This window comes from Phocoena sinus, chromosome 7, assembly GCF_008692025.1.
Source record: "Phocoena sinus isolate mPhoSin1 chromosome 7, mPhoSin1.pri, whole genome shotgun sequence".
Lineage (NCBI taxonomy): Eukaryota > Metazoa > Chordata > Mammalia > Artiodactyla > Phocoenidae > Phocoena > Phocoena sinus.
This window is the reverse complement of record NC_045769.1, coordinates 61520636-61541047: the sequence shown is the minus strand read 5'-3', so window position 1 is coordinate 61541047 and position 20412 is coordinate 61520636. Positions and strand designations below refer to the sequence as shown.

Below are 20412 nucleotides of genomic sequence, written 5' to 3'. Positions count from 1 at the left end.
ATTTTGCTATACTGCTTTTAGAAAACACTCCCCTAAATCTGGAAAGCTTAAGTTTATTCTGTGACAAGTAAATAAGCAATTAAGAGAAATTTATTTTCAGAAGCAACTTTAAAGATACGTCCTGGGCTATTCAGCACAATTCTTTAATTTCCTATACCTTCATTACATTATTAGAATAGTCCATCACCTTTTGTTTTTTTTAACTTTTGATTTTGAAGAAAATTTCAAATTTACAGTAAGTTGCAAGAATAATATTCTGTATATCCTTTATCTACAATCATCAGTTATTAACATTTAGCTATATTTGCTTTAATCATTCTCTTATATAAATATATTGATAGGTTGTTGTTGAACCATTTGAGAGTAGGTTGCAGATATATCTTCTCTTACTCCTAAATTGTTTAGTATGTATTTCCTGAAAACAAGGACAGTAACCATAGTAGAATTATCAAAACTCAGGAAATTTAACATTGATACAGTACTGTTTTCTAAAATATAATCCACATTTCAAACTTTGCCAGTTGATTCCTAGTAATTCTTTTATAACAATTTTCCCCATCCTGGATCCAATCTAGAATCACGTATTGCATTTAGTTGTCATCTCTCTTTAGTCCCTTTAGTCTGAAACAGTTCTTCAGGCTTTGTTTTCCATGGCACTGACATTTTTGTAGAGAATAGGCTAGTTTTATAAACCATTTTGGACTCATTTGATTGTTTCTTCATGATGAAATTCAGATAATGCATATTTTTGTAGTACCACAACAGAAGTTGTATATGTCCTTCTCAGTGTGTCATATCAGAAAGTCCGTGAGGTCAGTTTGTCCCATTGTTGGTTAAGCTAACTTGGGTCATTAAGTTTCAAGGTATCTGCCAGGTTTCTCCACTAAAAGGTTATTGGGCTTTTCTTTGTTATTTATATGTAATCTGTGGGGAGATAGTCTGAGAGTGAAAATATCCTGTTTCCCATCAAACTTTCGCTCAGTAGTTTTAAAACTGCTAATGATTCCTGTCAGTATTTTACTATGATGGTAAAATGGCGATTTTCTAACTCTACCACACCTTCAGCAGTTATTAGTTTGCATTCTACTATAAAAAACAGCTTCTCTTCTTCCCCTTGTGTATTGTTTATATCAGAATAGACTCAGGGATTCTTTTTTTAACTTAATGGGTTATAATCTTTCACTGTTATTAATTTGATGCTCAAATTATCACAGATTCAACAAGTGGCTCTTTCAAACTGGCTTTTTGAGTCCTTTTGATATATCGTCATCATTTTGAGGACATGTTACCTTGTGATACAATAAGGTGTTCCACGTTCACCTTGTACTTCCTCTGCTAGTTCTGGAGTCGGGCATATTCTCAAGGAACCATGGTATTTTTAGTAGGAAAGGGTGTTTAGACATAGTTGACATTTAAAATATTCCCTCTTATTGCTATTTTCTCTATGCATTATTTCAACATTTTGGACGTATTTATTTAATGTGTTTTTAAATTGACAAATGTCTCTTCATGGAACAAGTTTCTTGAGAATTTCTTATTAATACATCAGATTAGGCATTTTATGTGCTTTTAAATATGAATAACTGAATTTTACTATATATTGATTTGTGCCAAAATTTGAGCCTTTCATATTTTAGACAGGTTTTATTACACCATAAAAATAAGAATGCTTTCTCTTTGTATCTCTGTCTTTAAGGAGCTTTTTATTTTATTCTCTTCCTCTTACTGCTATTTAAAATCTCTTCCTATGGTAATATCTTAGTGAGTAGGATCTAATTTCACAGGTTGCTTCTTAATGGCATTTTGCACACTCACTTTGCATGTCATTAAAAGTGGTGTGCTTGCATACCCCTCCTCTAAGGTAGGCAGATGACAATCACATAATCATGATAACTCTGTATCTTGGGACCCATGACATTGATCTTGATCCTAGTGTCATTGCCACTCCTTTCTACTACATATAATTTTCAGAGTCCTAGAATGGACACTGCTCATATTTTGTTTTGGTAGCCTAGACAGAAATCTGGAAATGACACTGCTTCTTTTAACCACTCTTTCAGTATTCACCTTCAAAAAAAAAACCTCTGGGCTTCCCTGGTGGCGCAGTGGTTGAGAGTCCTGCCGATGCAGGGGACGCGGGTTCGTGCCCCGGTCCGGGAAGATCCCACATGCCGCGGAGCGGCTGGGCCCGTGAGCCATGGCCGCTGAGCCTGCGCGCTGAATTGTATGATAGAGGCTTTTTTTTTTTTTTTTTTTTTTTGGCGGTACGCGGGCCTCTCACTGTTGTGGCCTCTCCCATTGCAGAGCACAGGCTCCGGACGCGCAGGCTCAGCGGCCATGGCTCACGGGCCCAGCCGCTCCACGGCATGTGGGATCTTCCCGGACCGGGGCACAAACCCGCGTCCCCTGCTTCGGCAGGAGGACTCAACCACTGCGCCACCAAGGAAGCCCTACAATTCAGCTTTTTAAAGTGTAAAGTTCCATGGGTTTTAGCATATTGAGAGTTGCGCAATCATCACCACTGCCAATTTTGGAACATTTTCATCACTCCCACCAGAATTTCCATTGTGACCAATTAGCAGTTGTTCCCTCTTTCCCCTACCCTCCCTAGCCCTGGGTAGTCACTAATCTACTTTCTGTCTTTATAAATTTACCTATTCTGGATTTTTTTTTTTTTGGCCAGTGTGCAGGATCTCTGCCTACCAAGGATCAAACCCATGCCCCCTGCATTGGGAGCACGGATTCTTAATCACTGGACCGCCAGGGAAGTCCCAGAAGACTTTTTTTTAAGCTGAAAAAGGGAATAGCAAGGCGTAGATGGGTAGCAGGGAGCAAGGTTGGAAAAAAATAGCAGCAGCTCCATATCTGCTTTCTGAGTTCATAAGTGGGGTGTGATCAGACAGGTACTATCACTCACCACTTTCAACAGCTCTGGATGTTGGTGATGGATGCAAGTGGTAAGTTGGAAGCACTGGGCTAAGGCTACATCTTAGCTGTTTGCCTAGCCAGGAATCAATTTGACATTGCTTGTCTCTGATTTGAAATGCCTCCTAGTAGTAGCAACAGTAAGAGCAGCAACAGTAGCTGTAGTATACTTGTACAATGTGCCAGTCAATATTATACACAGTTTACATGTATTAACTTGTTCATTTAACCCATAAAACATCCTTGAGGTAGGTGTTATTATTCTCTCATTTTATAAATGAGGAAAGCGGAGGCACGGTTTCATTCAGTATGGTTCGTTTGTGTATTTGTTTTTAATAAGTATAGTTTAAAATCTTGAAACTACCCATGAAGTTAAACTTGTTTATATGTAGGGTTAATACTTTGTCATGACTTTGTAAAGATTCATTTTCGGGTCTTAGATTACTGCTGTTTTTCCCCTTTTAGTGAAACTGCTTTTGGTTACAAGGGTCTGAAGATCTTGTTGTATTATATTGCTGGTAGCCTGTCAACAATGTTCCGTGTTGAATATGCATCTAAAGTTGATGAGAACTTTGACTGTGTAGAGGTAAGAACAGAAATAAATTTATTTTTAACTGTTTTCCAATTGAGTATAAAGCAGATTATAAGATGTAAAGGTTTGAGGGAGGAGATAATCTGTTATATAGCAGCTTTAAAACCACATATTTAATGTTTAGCTATGGAGATGATTGTCTGCCTGTCATTCCAGTTAACGCTGTGATCATGATCCTTAGCCTGATCTGTTTCCTGAGTGGACCTTTTCCATAAAAACCTTCACTTGGGCTTCCCTGGTGGCGCAGTGGTTGAGAGTCCGCCTGCCGATGCAGGGGATACAGGTTCGTGTCCCGGTCCAGGAGGATCCCACGTGCCGCGGAGCGGCTGGGCCCATGAGCCATGGCTGCTGAGCCTGTGCGTCCGGAGCCTGTGCTCCGCAACGGGAGAGGCCACAGCAGTGAGAGGCCCGCATACCGCAAAAACAAAACAAAACAAAACAAAACAAAAAAAACCCTTCACTTGATCAGAGTTGCATTTTATTTACCAACTTTAGTTTTTTATTTTGAACATTAAAAGTACTTATTTTCCCCAAAGTTAAGATGGAGGGAACTAGCTAAATTTTCTGCATTTACTTCATGTACAATTTTCTTATTAAAATTTCTCTTGCCATATTTCTAATCCCAAATTTCCTAATATATATTCCTTTATGAACATGGATAATTAAGCTGATTACATTATAAAACTATTTGAATCAAATGAACCAAAAGAGGGTAAAGGCAGAGAGTATGAAGCGTATGCACCTGTGGCAGGCTGAATTATGGCCCCACCAAAGGCAGCGTGGCCACAGAGGCTGAGAAATGTGGCCACAAGCCAGAGAACGCTAGTAGCCACCAGGAATTGGAAGAGGCAAAGAACAGATTCTCCTTCAGAGCCTCTGGAGGGAGTGTGGCCCTGATGACACCCTGATTTCAGCTCAGTGATACTGATTTTAGATTTTGCCTCTAGACTGTGAGAGAATACGTTTCTGTTGTTTTAAGCCTCCGTTTGTGATAATTTAGTACAGCAGCCATAGGAAACTAATACAGATATTTGTACCAGGGAGTGGGATACTACTGTAACAACTAAAACTGTAGAAATGTCTTCAGAAATGTGTAATAGGTAGAAACTGGAAGAATTTTGAGACATATGATAGAAAAAGCAAATTTGCCTTGAACAAACTGTTGGTAGAAATATGGATGTTAAAGTCACTGCTGGTGAGGACTCAGAGCAAAGTTAGGAACATGGGAGAGAAAACTTTTTTATCATCTTAGAGAATACATACTATATCATTATAAAAGAGAATGTTGATAGAAATAGGAATGCCTTCTAGTACTAGTAACAGCCCAGTAAAAGGTGCCTGTGGTGAGGGCCCAGAAGGAAATGAGGAACATGTTATTGGCAACTGGAGGAAAGGAGATCTTTTTTGTATAATGCCAGAAAGCCTGGCTGAATTGTGTCCTGCATTAATGTGGAAAGGAGAACTTGTAAGCAATAAACTTGAATACTTAGCTGAGTAGTTTTCCAAACAAAGTATTGAAGCTTTGGCCTGGTTTCCTGCTTTTCATAAAATGTGAGAGGAAAGAGGGAAATTTAGGGAAGAACTGTTAAGCAAAAAAGATCTAGGACTTGATGATTTCGGAGATTCTCAGCCTGTTCTGAAGACATTAAATTAGAAGATTCATTATCAGGCAAGTGTGCTGTGGGGAGAAAGCCAAGAGTATGGCTAAGTAATCTTGTTTTGCTGAAGAGATAGGCATGTGACTCACTGTTCTCCTCAGTAATCTCAACAAAGCCAGGAATAGGGATTGAATTCTATGATATGAATTCAGGGAACATCTGTGGAGGACCACCTTGTCTATTGACATGAACCTTCATGGTATACACAGATTACCCACAAGGTTTTTCGCGAGTGTTATATCAGCAGAAACACGGCCAGTTTGGACTGACAGAATGAGGGAAGGCTAATGGACTTCTAAAGTTCTATAGGCAGGAAACAGGCTGATAACACTATTCAGCTGCAAACATGTGCTACCTTTCAAGAAAAAGGAAGAACAACTTTGAAGGTGGAGCTTCAGGCTCAGAGGGTGGACCCACAGGCCACAGTATTCCCAGGTCTAATGGAATATGGATTAGATTAGCTGGATTTTGAAATTGTTTGGTACTGGTGACTTATTTCTTCCTACCATTTTCCCCCTTTTTTTGGCTGCCTTGGGTCTTGGTTGCTGCGTGTGGGCTTTCTCTAGTTGAGGCAAGCGCGGGCTACTCTTCATTGCGGTGGCTTCTCTTGTTGTGGAGCACAGGCTCTAGAGCACAGGCTCAGTAGTTGTGGTGCACGGGCTTAGATGCTCCACGGCATGTGGAATCTTCCCAGATCAGGGCTAGAACCCGTGTCCCCTGCATTGGCAGGCGGATTCTTAAACACTGCGCCACCAGGGAAGTCTCAAAAAATTATATATTTTAGACTTGTTCTGTTCCTGGGCATTCCTGTTTAAAGATATTGAAGCCAACTTTTTCAAGGCTTTAACTAACTTTAAATTTCTGACTTAAGCCTTTTGCCAACCTTGTGCCCCACCCTTTTATTGTAAAACCTTCTCTCATTACTTGCATTGTTGATTTGCCCCCTTATTATTATTATTATTGTTTGGTTTTCTTTTATTGTAAAGGACTTGCCCAAAGTCCCACAACTAGTATCAATAAATGATTCATATTGTACATGGGAGAGAATCACTTTGTCGTAGTATGCATAATATATAGTAATACCCTCTTAAAAGATGTGATTATAGAACTGTTTATGACCTGTTCTAAATGGGCCCAGGCGCTTGTGCTTATTAGTTTTTATTTCTGTTTTTTACAATGTGGATTTATTTTTGCCTGCTCCCATACTTTTATGCTGTTAGCTCTCAATTTACTGCTGGTGTGAGGGACTTCCCTCTTGCAAACAGTCCCCTTATGGGTAAAAATACCATATTAGTAAATTTAATGGAATTGTAACATGAATCATATATAGCATAAAGAGGTCTAAAATAGTCTCTTATATACGTTATTCAAACTTCAGTGTCAGAAATACTTTGAGCACTTACTTTTTTTTGTTCCCATCCCACTCTGTTTGAGATGCCTAAGCTTGTCAGAGAAATAATATGTAACTGCACTTAACATTTGTTTTATTCAGTGGTTTGTGTCCCTTGGAAATTTTTGAAAATTTGCAGATATAAAAGTGATTCTGAATAATACTGTAGTTGTGATGATTTGATACTTGAAAAGATTTAATCTTAGATAAACTAGCATTTAACACAGACTTAGTAAAATGGAGCTTTTTATAATCAAATATTTCTTATTAGATTGTTAAACTTTCAAGGCCTGCTAGATACTCTTTAAAAATGCAGTGGTGGGGGCTTCCCTGGTGGCGCAGTGCTTGAGAGTCCGCCTGCCGATGCAGAGGACGCGGGTTCGTGCCCGGGTCCAGGAAGATCCCACATGCCGCGGAGCGGCTGGGCCCGTGAGCCATGGCCGCTGAGCCTGCGTGTCCGGAGCCAGTGCTCCACAACGGGAGAGGCCACCAGTGAGAGGCCCACGTACCGCAAAAAAAAAAAAAAATGCCGTGGTGGGTTTTTTTTCTTGTGTTATACAAAATTCACTTTTGTTTGAGGGGTTTGCTGGTTTGGGGTTTTTTTGTTTTTGTTTTTGTTTTTTTTAAGTTTCGGCTGGTAGTGCTGAATTTCTTACAAAGGAACTATTGACTTAGTTATTGATGAATCTTTCAAATAGTATGTGCAGTGAAAATAGCTATGTATTTGCATTGACTTCTAATTGTTCCATTCTTGAAAACCAGCTTTCTCCATTTAAAAGTACTGTGTTAGGAGTAAGGAATCCATCTTTTATAATGCCTTTTTGTAGGACTATTTATTTGCTTCATGGTCGAAGATCATTTATTTAAATTACATGCTCAAGCAGAGACCTCTTTCTCCCCTTATACAAAAAGAATGGGTAGCAGATGTGGGAGGAATGGGCTTGCCTCTTCTCAGTTTGCAGTGAGAATGTTCATTTCACAATGCCTTCTGTGTTCTTGATGCCAGGAATCTAGTGGCAAACAAAGCAAAGTCACTGCTCTCATGAAGCTTACCTTCTTGCCAAGAGGAGCAGTCAATGAACAAATATTAAATAAACAAATTAATATGTATGAAAATACATTAATGTATGAAGAAACATTTTGCTGGTTTCTGAATGAAGAGGAGACAGCCATGTAATAATCTGAAGGGATCAATGTATGCAGAGGCCCTGAAATGAGAACATTCTTGGCATTTTTGTTGTCCAGAAAGATCACTGTTGTTAAGTCGTTGTGGTGATGGAGAGAAAGGTAGGAGATGGTTGAAGGGGGTTGGCAAAACTAGGTCATACGGAGTAAGAGTAGTTGATAGCCTTTGGAGGTTTTAAGTAGGTGGGGGTTATATGATAGGGTTTATATTTTTAAAAGATGATTCTGGCTGCTGTGCAGAGAACACACTGTAAGGGGCAAGAGTGAAAGAAGGGAGACCAGAATGTTGCAGTGTTATAGGCCACACTGCATTTAGTTGTCTGGTTAAGGATATCTTTGGAGGTAGAGCCAGTAGCATTTGCTGTTGAATTAAATGTGATTGATGAGGGAAAGAGGAACGAGGAGGATCCCATTGCTTAAGCAGTAGTGGTACTATTCACTGAGATGGGGAAGATAGGAGAAGTAGATTTAAGTGGAAAAAGCCCAAGATTTTCGTTTTATATGTATTGTTTTGAGGTTATTACATAATATATCATAATTGAGTTTTTGCAGACTCTACTATGTAGCATTATTTTTGCATATGAAAAATATAGCCTTTTAGGTGGTCAGAAACCACAGCAAATCTGCTTAGAAGTTATTTGCTTGTTAAAATTTTGCCATTATATTAGTCTTTCATCATCCATTCTTTTTCTTTTCATTCTTTTTCTTTTACATGCTCTCCAGTGGCACCTGAAATTTTTTAGTTACAATTAAGATGCCTGTAAAACATCTCCACTAGCCGTCCTCTTTAAAGGCAACATAATTATTTTGAATTTTGCGATACAATAACTTGATTATTCAGACACTGATGGTTTGGTCATCTTATGGTTGTCCCTGATCTTTGCCTTTATCAATACCTCCTGCCCTCTCTTGAGGTAATTTCATTGCTTTTTAGTGGAAGGGTGTGTAACTAAGATTGTTCAGTCTTGCTAACTGCTAACATTTTAGGGGAAGTTTTGTTGGAGAAAGTTGAAGTACATGGATAAGGTTTGTATTATCTGTGAATTTCAGTCATCCATTTTATCCTTGTCTCTCATTAATATGGATTGAGTTTGAGAGTAGATGAGAACAGATTTTTAAAATTTTCTGGATTCCTTAGGGCTTTTTAAATAGAAAAATCCTGTGTACTTATAAAAATTTAATCTTGAGGAAGCAAAAAAATAACTCTTTGGTAGACTAATAATACTTCAGTATATTCCACTATATTCTTTTTTTGATAATGGTGTCAGCATTTTTAATGAGTAATTTTTTATGAAGTATCATAAAAAGCTTTAAAATTATGTATTTAGATTTTTATCTTGGAACTTTGTTGTGAGTTTAGGTTGCAAAACACTAATGCAGTATAAATTAACATAATGCGACCTTTGTTTTTCCAGTAGTTGAAATATTCATGCTTTTTCTCTAACAAAATGGAAATTTCTACAGCTTAAATATTGTCAGAGAATGTAAGATTGAGCACGTTATGTAGATACGGAGTGTTTTTGCTTGTTTTTGTAGCATATCTTGAGCAAATTATGTAGATATGGAGTTTTTTTGCTTGTTTTATGGCATATTCTTAGAATTATAGTTAATGTTAAGTCTTCACCACTTTAGCCAAGTAAATGATAGCATGTACTACTATTTAACATGCCTCTAAAGTTGCTATTTCAAAAATAAAGCACCATAGACAAATTTAGACAAATGCTGCTGTTTAAGATAAGACACTAAAGAGGTAATTTGGTTTTCGAATGTGATAAGTACATGTATACAAGTGTAAACATATTTGTATTACAGCAGACTACCAGTTAGTCTCAGGTACATTGCTTTATGCAGTGATGAAGGATAGTAAAAATCGCTTCATGGAAACATCTCATGTGTAACAAAGTACAGAACATTGGAAATTGAGATGACCATAGGCAGAAAGTATACAATCTAAAATATTTCATCTTGAGTCACCTAAGAGAAGACCTGAATAGAAGAGTTACTTTTATGCTTTCCTTATTAAAAAGATATTGCCAAGGGTTAGGAAAACATTTGTAAGGCATATCCTTATTAAATATATCAGGTTGTATTCTAGATTCTAGATCTAGTCAGCTTAATTTCTTATTCTTTCTAGAACTGTATTTTTACATAATTTTACTTAAAGTTTAGAATATTCTTGAAGATAGGGAATTTTTCAGGGATCTTCAGAAACAATCTAAACGTTTAGCCACAAGCATTGGAACTAAAAGGTTTCAGTTAATCTTTAATTCTACATTAAATTGAAAATGAGTATATGGGGGTTTTCTCTAGTGGTAATTTTATTGTCTGGCCAGTAATCCAATATGAAAAATGAATATTTAACTGAACTAAAATATATTTATTCTTTTAGAAAAGAGTACAGATCTGTAAGACATGACAGTTATAGGATTTTTTTTTCTTAAAGCAGAATCCATTTAAAAGAGAAATGCAGGTATTTTTCCTTTAGTGGTGCAAAGTTCTGAATTCTGGGTTTGAAGAGCTGTTTGGTTTTATGTTACGTATTTTATGTAATACATATACATTTTCTCTAATGTATTATATGTAACAGATTCCTTGTTTTTAAACTTGGCCTTTTATTCCCCTGTAAAAGTTCTTAATGTGTAAACTTGCCCAGAGCAAAATATTTATTTGAAGATATTTATTACAATAAATAGGTATCCTTTGAAGGCTGAAAGTTAAACATTAACTCTCTTTCAACTTTGTTGAGCTCAAATCTTTGGCTGCTTTATCTGCTATCGGAACTGCTACTTGAAACTTAGAGTTTCTGAGAAATCTTTGAAGTACATTTGGTGCCTGATATGTGAAGTTATTTGATCATGCTTTGCAATGCCTTGTTGAGAAGACAGGACACGGAAAGTTTTTAAAGTTAAAATTATATACACTGTACATGCCTTGAAGTGTTTTCTTTTAAATTGATAGATTGTAAAACTCTTTATTTAAAAGTAGTGTTTCTTGACTTTTTAAAACTTGAATTAATACTACTTTACCCATCGCTACTTTGGATTTTAATTGCCACACAACAGACCTATTAAACCTATCCCTTATTACACTTTCCTCTTGTAATTATTGAATTTGTACAAATTCTATAAAATATGCTTAAGATGGTCTCTTCACATTAGATAGCAGTATCAAGGAAAAATAATTTATCAAATAGTACTTTAAAAATAAGCAAAAGTGGTCCTGTCAGATGCAGTTTATTTGATCTTGAGGGTGAATGGATTGTAAGGACTGGTGCACATATTAGAAATAAGCTGTTGGGCAAAATGTCGAAGAGCTGTATTTTTAAATAATAGCTTTTTTTTTTATAGCTATAAACAAGTTATATATAAATGTTGGTAGTACCAGAGCATTGAAAATAAAACTTGTTTGTGATAAATTCCATCCTTCGTTCTCTATCTGAAAATGTAACTGAATGATAATAAAGTGCTATTCATCTGCAGGTGCATTGCTTCTGCTTAGTTAAAAGATGTTTGAAAGGACAGGAATTAGTAGCATGTTGTATTAGCCTTTTGTAGTGTATTTTGTCCTAAGCATCTTAATTTCCCTGTTTTGAATGCTAAGTAGCAAGGGTCTTGGTTTAGAACTAATACCCATCATGCATGTAAACGGTATGAAAGAGCTGCTTAGTAAGTTAACACAAAGTGTTCTTGTGTCAGTCCTTGTGGAAATAGATACAATACAAACATTACAGCTGAACTCACGGCAAACTCCATTAAGTAAAAACCTGGCCTCATTGTTCAGGAAAAAGTTTGAATAGAATGCAAGCTCATTTTGTTGAATGTAATGTCAGGCTTTTAGGGACTGTATTGAGGGATAAGGTTTTGTTAAGTTGAGACCAATTCATTAAGTTTTATTGCCTGGTGAGAAGCAGTAATACTTTATTGTAAGACTTCATCAAATATTCATGGTTAAAGAGAAGTAGTAAATGTATTCAATCAAGTGGTCTTTGGGGTTTTGAAAAGGATTATGAAGTCTGCTCAGCTGATAGTTTAACATTCATTGAGGTTATTTAACAAGGATAATTTTAATCTCTGAGTTTAATTTTGTTGTCCAGGCTTGCCTTTTTTTACTGTCACAAATCCAACTCTATAAAAATTGTGTCACATTATAGGATGAGTGGATAATATATCCATTCATAAAATTTATGTATTTCCTAAGTGGGTATATTTTTTAAGTTATCTTAATTTTGAGTTTCATGTATGAGGGAGTTATGACCTACTTGCTTATTGTGAGGTTGCCATTTGTTTGGTCAGACTCTAGCCTCACCTCACTACTGCTGGTGATCCTTTCATGTCTTGGATAATATACTCTCCATGACACATGTAACATAATAAGCAGCTGTGTAAAATAATAAGCAGCCTTTTGTTTTGGCCAGTTTAAATTGTCTTGAAGGGACATAGTCAGCATTTTCTACATGATGTTAGAAATTTCTATAGGATTGCCCTCATTCTTGTAGTCGATTTCAGGCTACCCACCTCTTCTTTTTTGTGTTATACTTGTGTTCATCTGACATTTTTGTGGCAGCATCCTGTACACATGAAACTCATCCTTTCCCAGTTCGCCGTGTGTTTGCACCTTTAGTTTAACAGTGAATTGAAGTTTTGTGATTTTTGTGGGTTTTGTCCATTTCAGAAAAACTAAGCATGTTCAACTAAGTCAAATTTATTAATTTTTGTGTGTCCTTTAATCTCCATTCCTTAGGCAGATGATGTTGAGGGCAAAATTAGACAAATCATTCCACCTGGATTTTGCACAAACACGAATGATTTTCTTTCTTTGCTGGAAAAAGAAGTTGATTTCAAGCCATTTGGAACCTTACTTCATACATACTCTGTTCTCAGTCCAACAGGAGGAGAAAACTTTACCTTTCAGATTTATAAGGTAAAGATAAATCTAAATATTCCCTGGGTGAAAGTACCTCATTTGCCTGGAACCTGTGTCCTGTTTTGATGTTTTTTTCTGTGATTTATTGTAACTTCAGAAAACAAGTCTTTGTCAGCATTAAAAACAAAGATCTTTTTTGTATGTGTGTCTGTGTACACATCTTAATCTGAGACTTCTAAACATTTTCCCACAGAATAGTTTTGTGTTCTACAGACTTTCACTTACCTCTGTGATGAGTTTCACCTGACTTTTCCTGGCTTTTTCCCTAGGCTGACATGACATGTAGAGGCTTTCGAGAATATCATGAAAGGCTTCAGACCTTTTTGATGTGGTTTATTGAAACTGCTAGCTTTATTGACGTGGATGATGAAAGATGGCACTACTTTCTAGTGTAAGTACAGTTCTAAAGCAACAGTAGACCTTATTACCTCCACAAAGCCAGCATTTTAATTGTGGCGGCCCAATTATTAGGACAGTATAATGATATTTTTCCCAGGAAAGAAAATCTATTGTTTATGAGGCTTGAGTTTTCCTTCATTATGCTTTGGGAGACCTTGAGAATAGAGTTGAATAAAATGCTGTTGTCCGTTAGGGCCCTGAATGTAGGCTTAAACAGTAAAACGAGCTTTGCCTGTGTTTTCTTTTACTTGCCACCTATTCATCTTTATAATAGGCAAGTACACTGAAGTGATGTAAAGAGGTCTGATTTATCCAAGTTGCTGCACACCAATTAAGTGAATTGTATATTCAGAACATAGCAGGTGTACCCATTGGGCCCTCACAGAGTAGCTTGCTGACACTGAAAATTCAGTCAGAGAATGGAAAAGAAAATGGACACTGCATGGGAGCGCGACTGTAATTGACCTGCTTGGCTTTCTGTTTTATCTGCAGATTTGAGAAGTATAATAAGGACGGAGCTACACTCTTTGCGACTGTAGGCTACATGACAGTCTATAATTACTATGTGTACCCAGACAAAACCCGGCCACGTGTAAGGTAATTGGCAGTATAACACGTGCCTTGTCTTTTATTTCAGAAGAAGGAACTGCTGAAGTTTCCAATACTTTTTATAATAGTGTTGATTTGTTTTTAAAAAATCACCATTATTCATTGGCTATGTACTGATTTATTTCATTGTTCCCTTTGAAACAGTGTGGAAGATTGAATGTTTACAGTTTTGAGTATCTCAATAATTTTTGGAATTCTTGAAGGTGGATTGAAAAAAAAATCACACAGACTTTAAAGTGTTTATATTACTATAGCGACTTGCAATTTGTAAACCAGTCATGTTGTGATATTTTAATATAATTTCTTACTATAGTCAGATGCTGATATTGACTCCATTTCAAGGTCAAGGCCATGGTGCTCAACTTCTTGAAACAGTTCATAGATACTACATTGCATCTCCTTCTGTTCTTGATATTACAGGTATGTAAATTTTGATTTGTTGGTGAAAGAGCCTTTCTAAAAAATCTCTTCTTTACTAAATTTGGTTTTGTCAGAAATAACTATTTTATTTTAAATAGCAGCAGTCTCCTGAGGTCTTTTTGGAACTGTTTAAAAATGGCTTAAGGTTACATTTTAAATCATAAGCCTTTGTGGGATTGGATTGCATCTCTGAGTATTATGAAGTGCTCATTAATTGAACAAATTGAGGATAATGAATTGAATATATAATGGGAAATCTTAGGCATATATATGTTGCAAGTGTGGTATGACTTATTTGTTCAGTTTATTTGGCAGACAGTTTATAAAGTTGATGTATCTTTTCATCTAACTTTACTGCCACTGTTAAATGATTTGGAAACTTGGGAGATACAGAAGTAATTACTAAAGTTAGTTTATATGAAAAGTTATAAATTGTTTAAGTGACACCTTCACTAGCTTAGTGACTTGCAAAATTATAGAAACATAATACAAACAATAACACTTCTTTTTAGCTAAGCTCAAAATTGTTTAGCTTCTGTTTACTTATAGAGCTTGGACTTGGTACTACATGAAGGGACTTTTTTGGTGATTTTAATCTAGAGACTTAAGAGTTCACATAAGTAGTCTTTGTCTTCTCTAGTGGGTAATGTGCCAGCAGGGGTTGTTTCTGTGAAGCCTCTTAACCACTTTCTTCTTTCTACTCCAACCAATAAAGTCCTTGATACTTAGCACCAATTAGCAGATAAAGAATTTTATTTCTTAAATCTCAGTGAAGAGTCATCAATAATGGTAGCCTTTATTCATTGCAAACTGAAGTCTCTGAAGAGAAAATGCTAAACATGCTAAAGGACTTGTGAATTTGAAAACTGTATTGGCCTTTATTTTCAGTGTTAACATTTCTTAGCATTATAAATTACTAAATATGCCTTATCAGCTGTTCTAAGATATTTCTCCTCAATTTCCATACCCAGTCCTTTAAAAAAAGAAAAGTACAGAATTTTCTACTCTTTGGTTATTTTAGTTGCCTGTAGCTCCATTATTTTGTATATTTTTTAAACTTTTGGATCTTTATCAGGCTCTGAATTTCCCTTTGCAATCCAGGATATTCTTTATATTGAGATGGCCTTTTGCTTGCTTGACATATAGCCAGATATAGTAAAAATTAAAACTTAACCATCAATGGCCTATGTTACAGGATAGATAGGTGTTTGTGGTGTAATTGCCACCCTTTTTTTTTTTTTTTTTTTTTTTAGCACTTTTTTTTTTTGGCCGCGCCTCTCGGGTTGCAGGATCTTAGTTCCCCAATCAGGGATTGAACCCGGGCCCTGGCAGTGAGAGAGCCGAGTCCTAACCACTGGATTGCCAGGGAATTCCCTTTTTTAAAGCACTTAAAGTAAAATACTGGAAAACAGTTCTTTATATCGTGTGCCATCTTCCTTTTGAGGATGTCGGTATTCATAAGATGTACAGCGTTTGAATGCATATCGGTTGTATGACCTTACATATAGAATCGGTGGTTTGTTTCTTCCAGAATTATGAAGAGAGTTGCATTTGGCAATAGAAATTGATCTTGGGCTAGAATATATCTCACTATTATTAATCTATTAGTTGTATATTAAGAGCTAATTATATCTGTCCTTTAAATGTTCCTTGTAGTACTGGAATATGTTACATGGCTTTTTAGAGTGTTATCTATAAATTTTTTATAATATGAAGTTTTTTTTTAATGATAGAAGAGCATTTATGTTGGTAGATGATGTATTTAACTTGGGAAAAAACTCAAGTTTTGATCCCACGTATCGCTATAGATTTATATCCAAGCAAATTTCATCTTTTAAATGTATTACTCATCTGTGAAGGATGTCACAGATTAATGGGTGTTACCATTTTAGGTTCATTTTCAGGCTGACACCTTTAGTTAAAGTGCTGAAAGACTGAGTGGTGACTTGGCCCCTTATATTAAGCTGCAAACAAAATATTGTTAGTCTATAATGGCTTACTTAAAGCTAAGTGGAAATTTTTTTGCACAGTTTTTTAATATATGTGAAAATTTCAGATAAGACTGTGGCGTGAGATTTTTTAGATTTTTCTCAACTGTAATTCTTTTACCTTTGATGTGTTTTTTCCTAAAATTCTGGGGGTATATAAGTTACTTAAGTTACTTAAGCTTTCACTCATACGAAATTTTATTTTAAACTGATATTAGCAGCACAGTTCTTTTTTCTAAACCAGTTCAAGAAGAGGTGGACTTGGAAAAACTGGTATTGAATAAGCATGTGCCTCACTATTAGCACTTAAAAACATTTTGTTTTAAGAGATGCTTGCTTAAGAGTTTGTCACTTAGTAGAGATTTAATTAAAGCAGCTTTATTGAGGTATGATATACATAGCATTAAATTCATGCATTTTAAGTGTACAGTTCAGTATTCTTAGTACACTTGCCTAGTTTTACAACCTGTTTTAGAATATTTCTGTCACTGTAAAAAGATTCCCTCCTGTCCATTTGCAGTCAGTCCCCATCCCCAGTCTCTTGTATTGAGGATTGTGATCCATTTTGAGGTAATTTTTGTGCATTATGTGAGGAAAGTTTCTAAATTAATCTTCTTTACATGTGGCCATCCAGTTTTCCCAGCAGTTTGTTAAAAAGGCTATCCTTTCCCTTATTGAATTGCCTTCGTATGTTTGTTGAAAATCAGTTGCCCATAAACGTAAAGATTTATTTCTGGACTCTTTAATGATCTATGTCTATCCTTCTACCAGTACCATACTGTCTTGATTTTTTTTTTTTTGAAGAAATAGAGGCTGTTTATTCAGAATGCCGTCTTGATTTTTTAATGTAGCTTTATATATGAGTTTTTTTCGTGTGTATATGTTTTGCCTTAATGATAATGTCAAGTTTAACCTGTTAAATACGTAAGTTGAATTTGTGGAGCATGTTCAGCCTGGTTGCTGTAGAATAAACAGACGTTTCTTCAAATGATTGATGAGTAGAGTTAGAAATGGGTACTGGCCCTGGCCAGGTGGGTGGGAATGGAGCAGAGAGGAGAGGCCTCAGTCAGAGGGGCCTGGCCTGGGACGAGCCATGACCCTCAGGGACCCAGAGGCACAGGCTCCCAGAAGATAGTCCCTCTCTGATTGAGCACCCAGACGACACAGACTAGGGCTGGTTGTCGCAAACTCATCAACAGCTGACCCTGGTACAGCCACCCCAGAGGTGCAATCTGTGTGACCAGTGGAAACTCTTCTTACCCCACCTCTCAGACACACAATGCCCCTCCCAAAAAGGTTCCAGATTCTAAAAGCAGCAAAAACATTCAAATGGTTCCAGAAGAAATAGAGTCTTCATTTTTTGTCTCAAAGGTAGCAGCTGTTCCCTCACCGAAGCACAGTCCTCCTTTTCCCCCAAATGATTTTACATGTAAGATAATGAAGAGGAAGCCCCATGCAGTGAGGGGCTCCTAGCTGTGAGGGGCTACTACAGTGGTGCCAGGGTGTAGGGCGGGCAAGACAGGGCAGAGGTCCTGGCAGTGGGAGCCAGTTGCCTGGTGTTTCTTCCTACAAGCCATGCTTACTTGTTCAGGGTGAGCAACTGCATTCATTTCCTGACAGAGTTTCATTATCATTTGTTTTCCTTTCCTCTTTCTTCCTAGCAACCTCCTGCCCCTCTTGCTTTCTGCTCTTTCTGAATGATCGATCACCAGCCAGGCAAGGTGGCCTTGGACTACTCCGTTTCCCCTGCTAAATACATTTTCATGTAATGCTCTTCTGCTTTTTCTTCTCAATGTCATCTTCTTCTCTCCTTGAAAGCTCCTTTGGCCTATCTAGATCTAGTTGCGTGATCTGTCTGATTGTCTCTGCCATCTTGATGTTAATGAGCCCTCCTACATCTTTGCTGGTGGTCAGCTTCATCCTCACTGTCTTCTGAGGCTAGAGCTTTCTTCTTTGTGGAGTCACCTGCAGCCCCATCTCTACCCTCTTTCCTTGGTCCTCTTCTTCCCTGGTCGCCTGCTTTTCAGCTTGGAGCTCTTTGTCGGTCTCCTTGGGACTCAAACACTGCCTAGCCCAGCCTTTGTGGTCTCCCTTTTGCCCTCTGGGCATCCTGGCTCCAGTGGCAGCAGAGCCTCGACCTTTATATTAAGTTTTGAAATTGGGAAGTGAAAGTCCTCTGTGTTCTTTTTCAAAATTGTTTTGTTATACAGGATCCCTTATATTTTCATAAACATTTCTATTTGTTTTCTACTTCGTTGATCTCCACTTTAATTTTCATTATCCTTATTGCTTTGAGTTTAATTTGTTCTTTTTCTAGTGAAGATTGAAACTTAGGTTATTGATGTCCTCCTTTTCTAATATAGACATTTAAATAATACTTAAATATATATTTATATATAAATACAAGTACTGCTTTTACTGATCACATAAATTTTCATAAATTGTGCTTTCATTTCATTCAGTTCAAAATAATCTTCTAATTTCCGTTGTGATTTCATTTTGACCCATGGGTTGTTTGGAAACATGTTGTTTAATTTCCAAATAGTGTGGATTTCCGCATTTCCTTCTGTTGTTGATATCTAATTTAATTCCATTATTGTCAGAGAACATGCTTTGTATGACTTCAGTTATTTTTCATGTATTGAGTTTTGTTTTATGGCCTACGTAGGGGCCACAGACTTTTTCTTTAAAGGACTAGGTTGTAAATATTTTATGCTTTGCAAGCCACATAAATTCTCTGTTGCACAGTCTTACTGGTTTTTTGTTTTTTTGTGTTTTTTACAACCATTTAGAAACCAGTCTTAGTTTACATGTCATACAAAAGCAGGCCATGGATGAGATTTGACCACTGCGCCATAGTTTATAGACCCTTTGCCCAACATATAATCTATCCTGGTGAACGTTGCACATGTACTTGAAAAGAGTGTGTATTCTGCTCTTGTTGCGTGGAATGTTATATAAGTATCAGTTCAAGTTGGTTGATAGAGCTGTTCAAGCTGTTCTATCCATTATTGAGAGGATTGTGTTGACATTTCCAGCTATTTTTGTTGAATTGTCTGTTTCTCCCTTTAATTCTGTTAGCTTTTATTTCATGTATTTTGGGGTTTTCTTATTAGTTGTGTATATGTTTATAATTTTAATGTTGTCTTTATGAGTTAACTTGTGATAAAATGTGCCCTTTTTTCTCTTGTAATCTTTTTGTCTTAAACTATTTTTTCCTAATTTGTGTGGGGGTGGGGTGGGGTGGGTAATGTCTTAAACTCTATTTTGCCTGATACTAATATGGTCACTCCAGACCTCATATTGTTTGCATGGTATATCTTTTTTCATCCTTGACTTTCAGCCTGTCTTTGAATCTATGATGTTTCTCTTGAAGATAGCATATAGTTGGATCCTTTTTTATTCAGTCTAACAATCTCTGCCTTTTGATAGGAGTGTTTAATATGTTTACACTTAATGTAATTATTGCTATGGTTGAAATTATGCCTGCCACTTTGCTATTTGTTTTGTTTTTTCCCTTTAGTTATTCATTCATTTTTATTGAAGTTTTTTTTTTTTTTAGTTATTTGCTTAATGGTTGCTCTGGGGATTACAGTATGCATCTTAATTTATAACAGTCTATTCAGATTAATATTTAATTTCAGTAAAATGAATTGCTCCATCACAGTTATTCTCTCTCCCCTCCTTTGTGCTATTATTGTTATGTAAATTGATGTTGCCTCTTTATATCTTGTAAGCCAAACATTGGTTTTATAATTATTTTTTCATGTAATTGTCCTTTAAACCAGTTGAGAGAAAAATAATATTTATTCCAGTTTTTATATTTATCTTCATAACTATTGGTGTTCTCAATTTCTTCTTGTGGACTTGAGGTACCATGTTTCTTTAGCCTAAAGAACTTCCTCAGTATTTCTTGAAAGGCAGGTCTGCTAGCAACACATTTCTTCAGTCTGCTTTTCTGGGAATGTCCTTATTTCACTTTCATTTAGAAGGATAATTTTGCTGGATATAGAAATCTTGACTGACAGTATTTTTCTTTCAGTACTTTGAATATATCACCCCACTGATTTGTGGCCTCCATGGTTTCTGATGAGTTGTTTCCTCTTGCGGCTTTCAAGATTTTCTGTTTGTCTCTAGCTTTTGACAGTTTGATTATAATGCATTTAGATGTGGATCTCTGTGTTTTTCCTAGTTGAAGTTTGTTGAGCTTCCTGGATGTATAGATAAATGTTTTTCATCAAATTTAGGAAGTATTTGGCCATTATTTCTTCAACTATTCTTTCTGTCTCTTTCTCTCATCTTTCTTTTTGAGACAGAGATTAC

The 20412-nt window shown here is 36.4% G+C and overlaps 1 protein-coding gene and 1 pseudogene across 3 annotated transcripts in view; one reads left to right on the top strand and one right to left on the bottom strand.

Moving 5' to 3' along the window:
- The window catches only part of HAT1 (histone acetyltransferase 1), a 50192-nt gene that overhangs the window by 17630 nt on the left and 12150 nt on the right, over positions 1–20412 (top strand). For all 3 annotated transcript variants that reach the window (XM_032637693.1, XM_032637695.1, XM_032637696.1), the window contains 5 exons: positions 3391–3511; positions 12491–12670; positions 12943–13064; positions 13565–13669; positions 13995–14101. In XM_032637693.1, the coding sequence (XP_032493584.1) occupies positions 3391–3511; positions 12491–12670; positions 12943–13064; positions 13565–13669; positions 13995–14101 (635 nt within the window). The remainder of the gene's footprint in view (positions 1–3390; positions 3512–12490; positions 12671–12942; positions 13065–13564; positions 13670–13994; positions 14102–20412) is intronic.
- Positions 17677–18198, bottom strand: LOC116756758 (annotated as a pseudogene).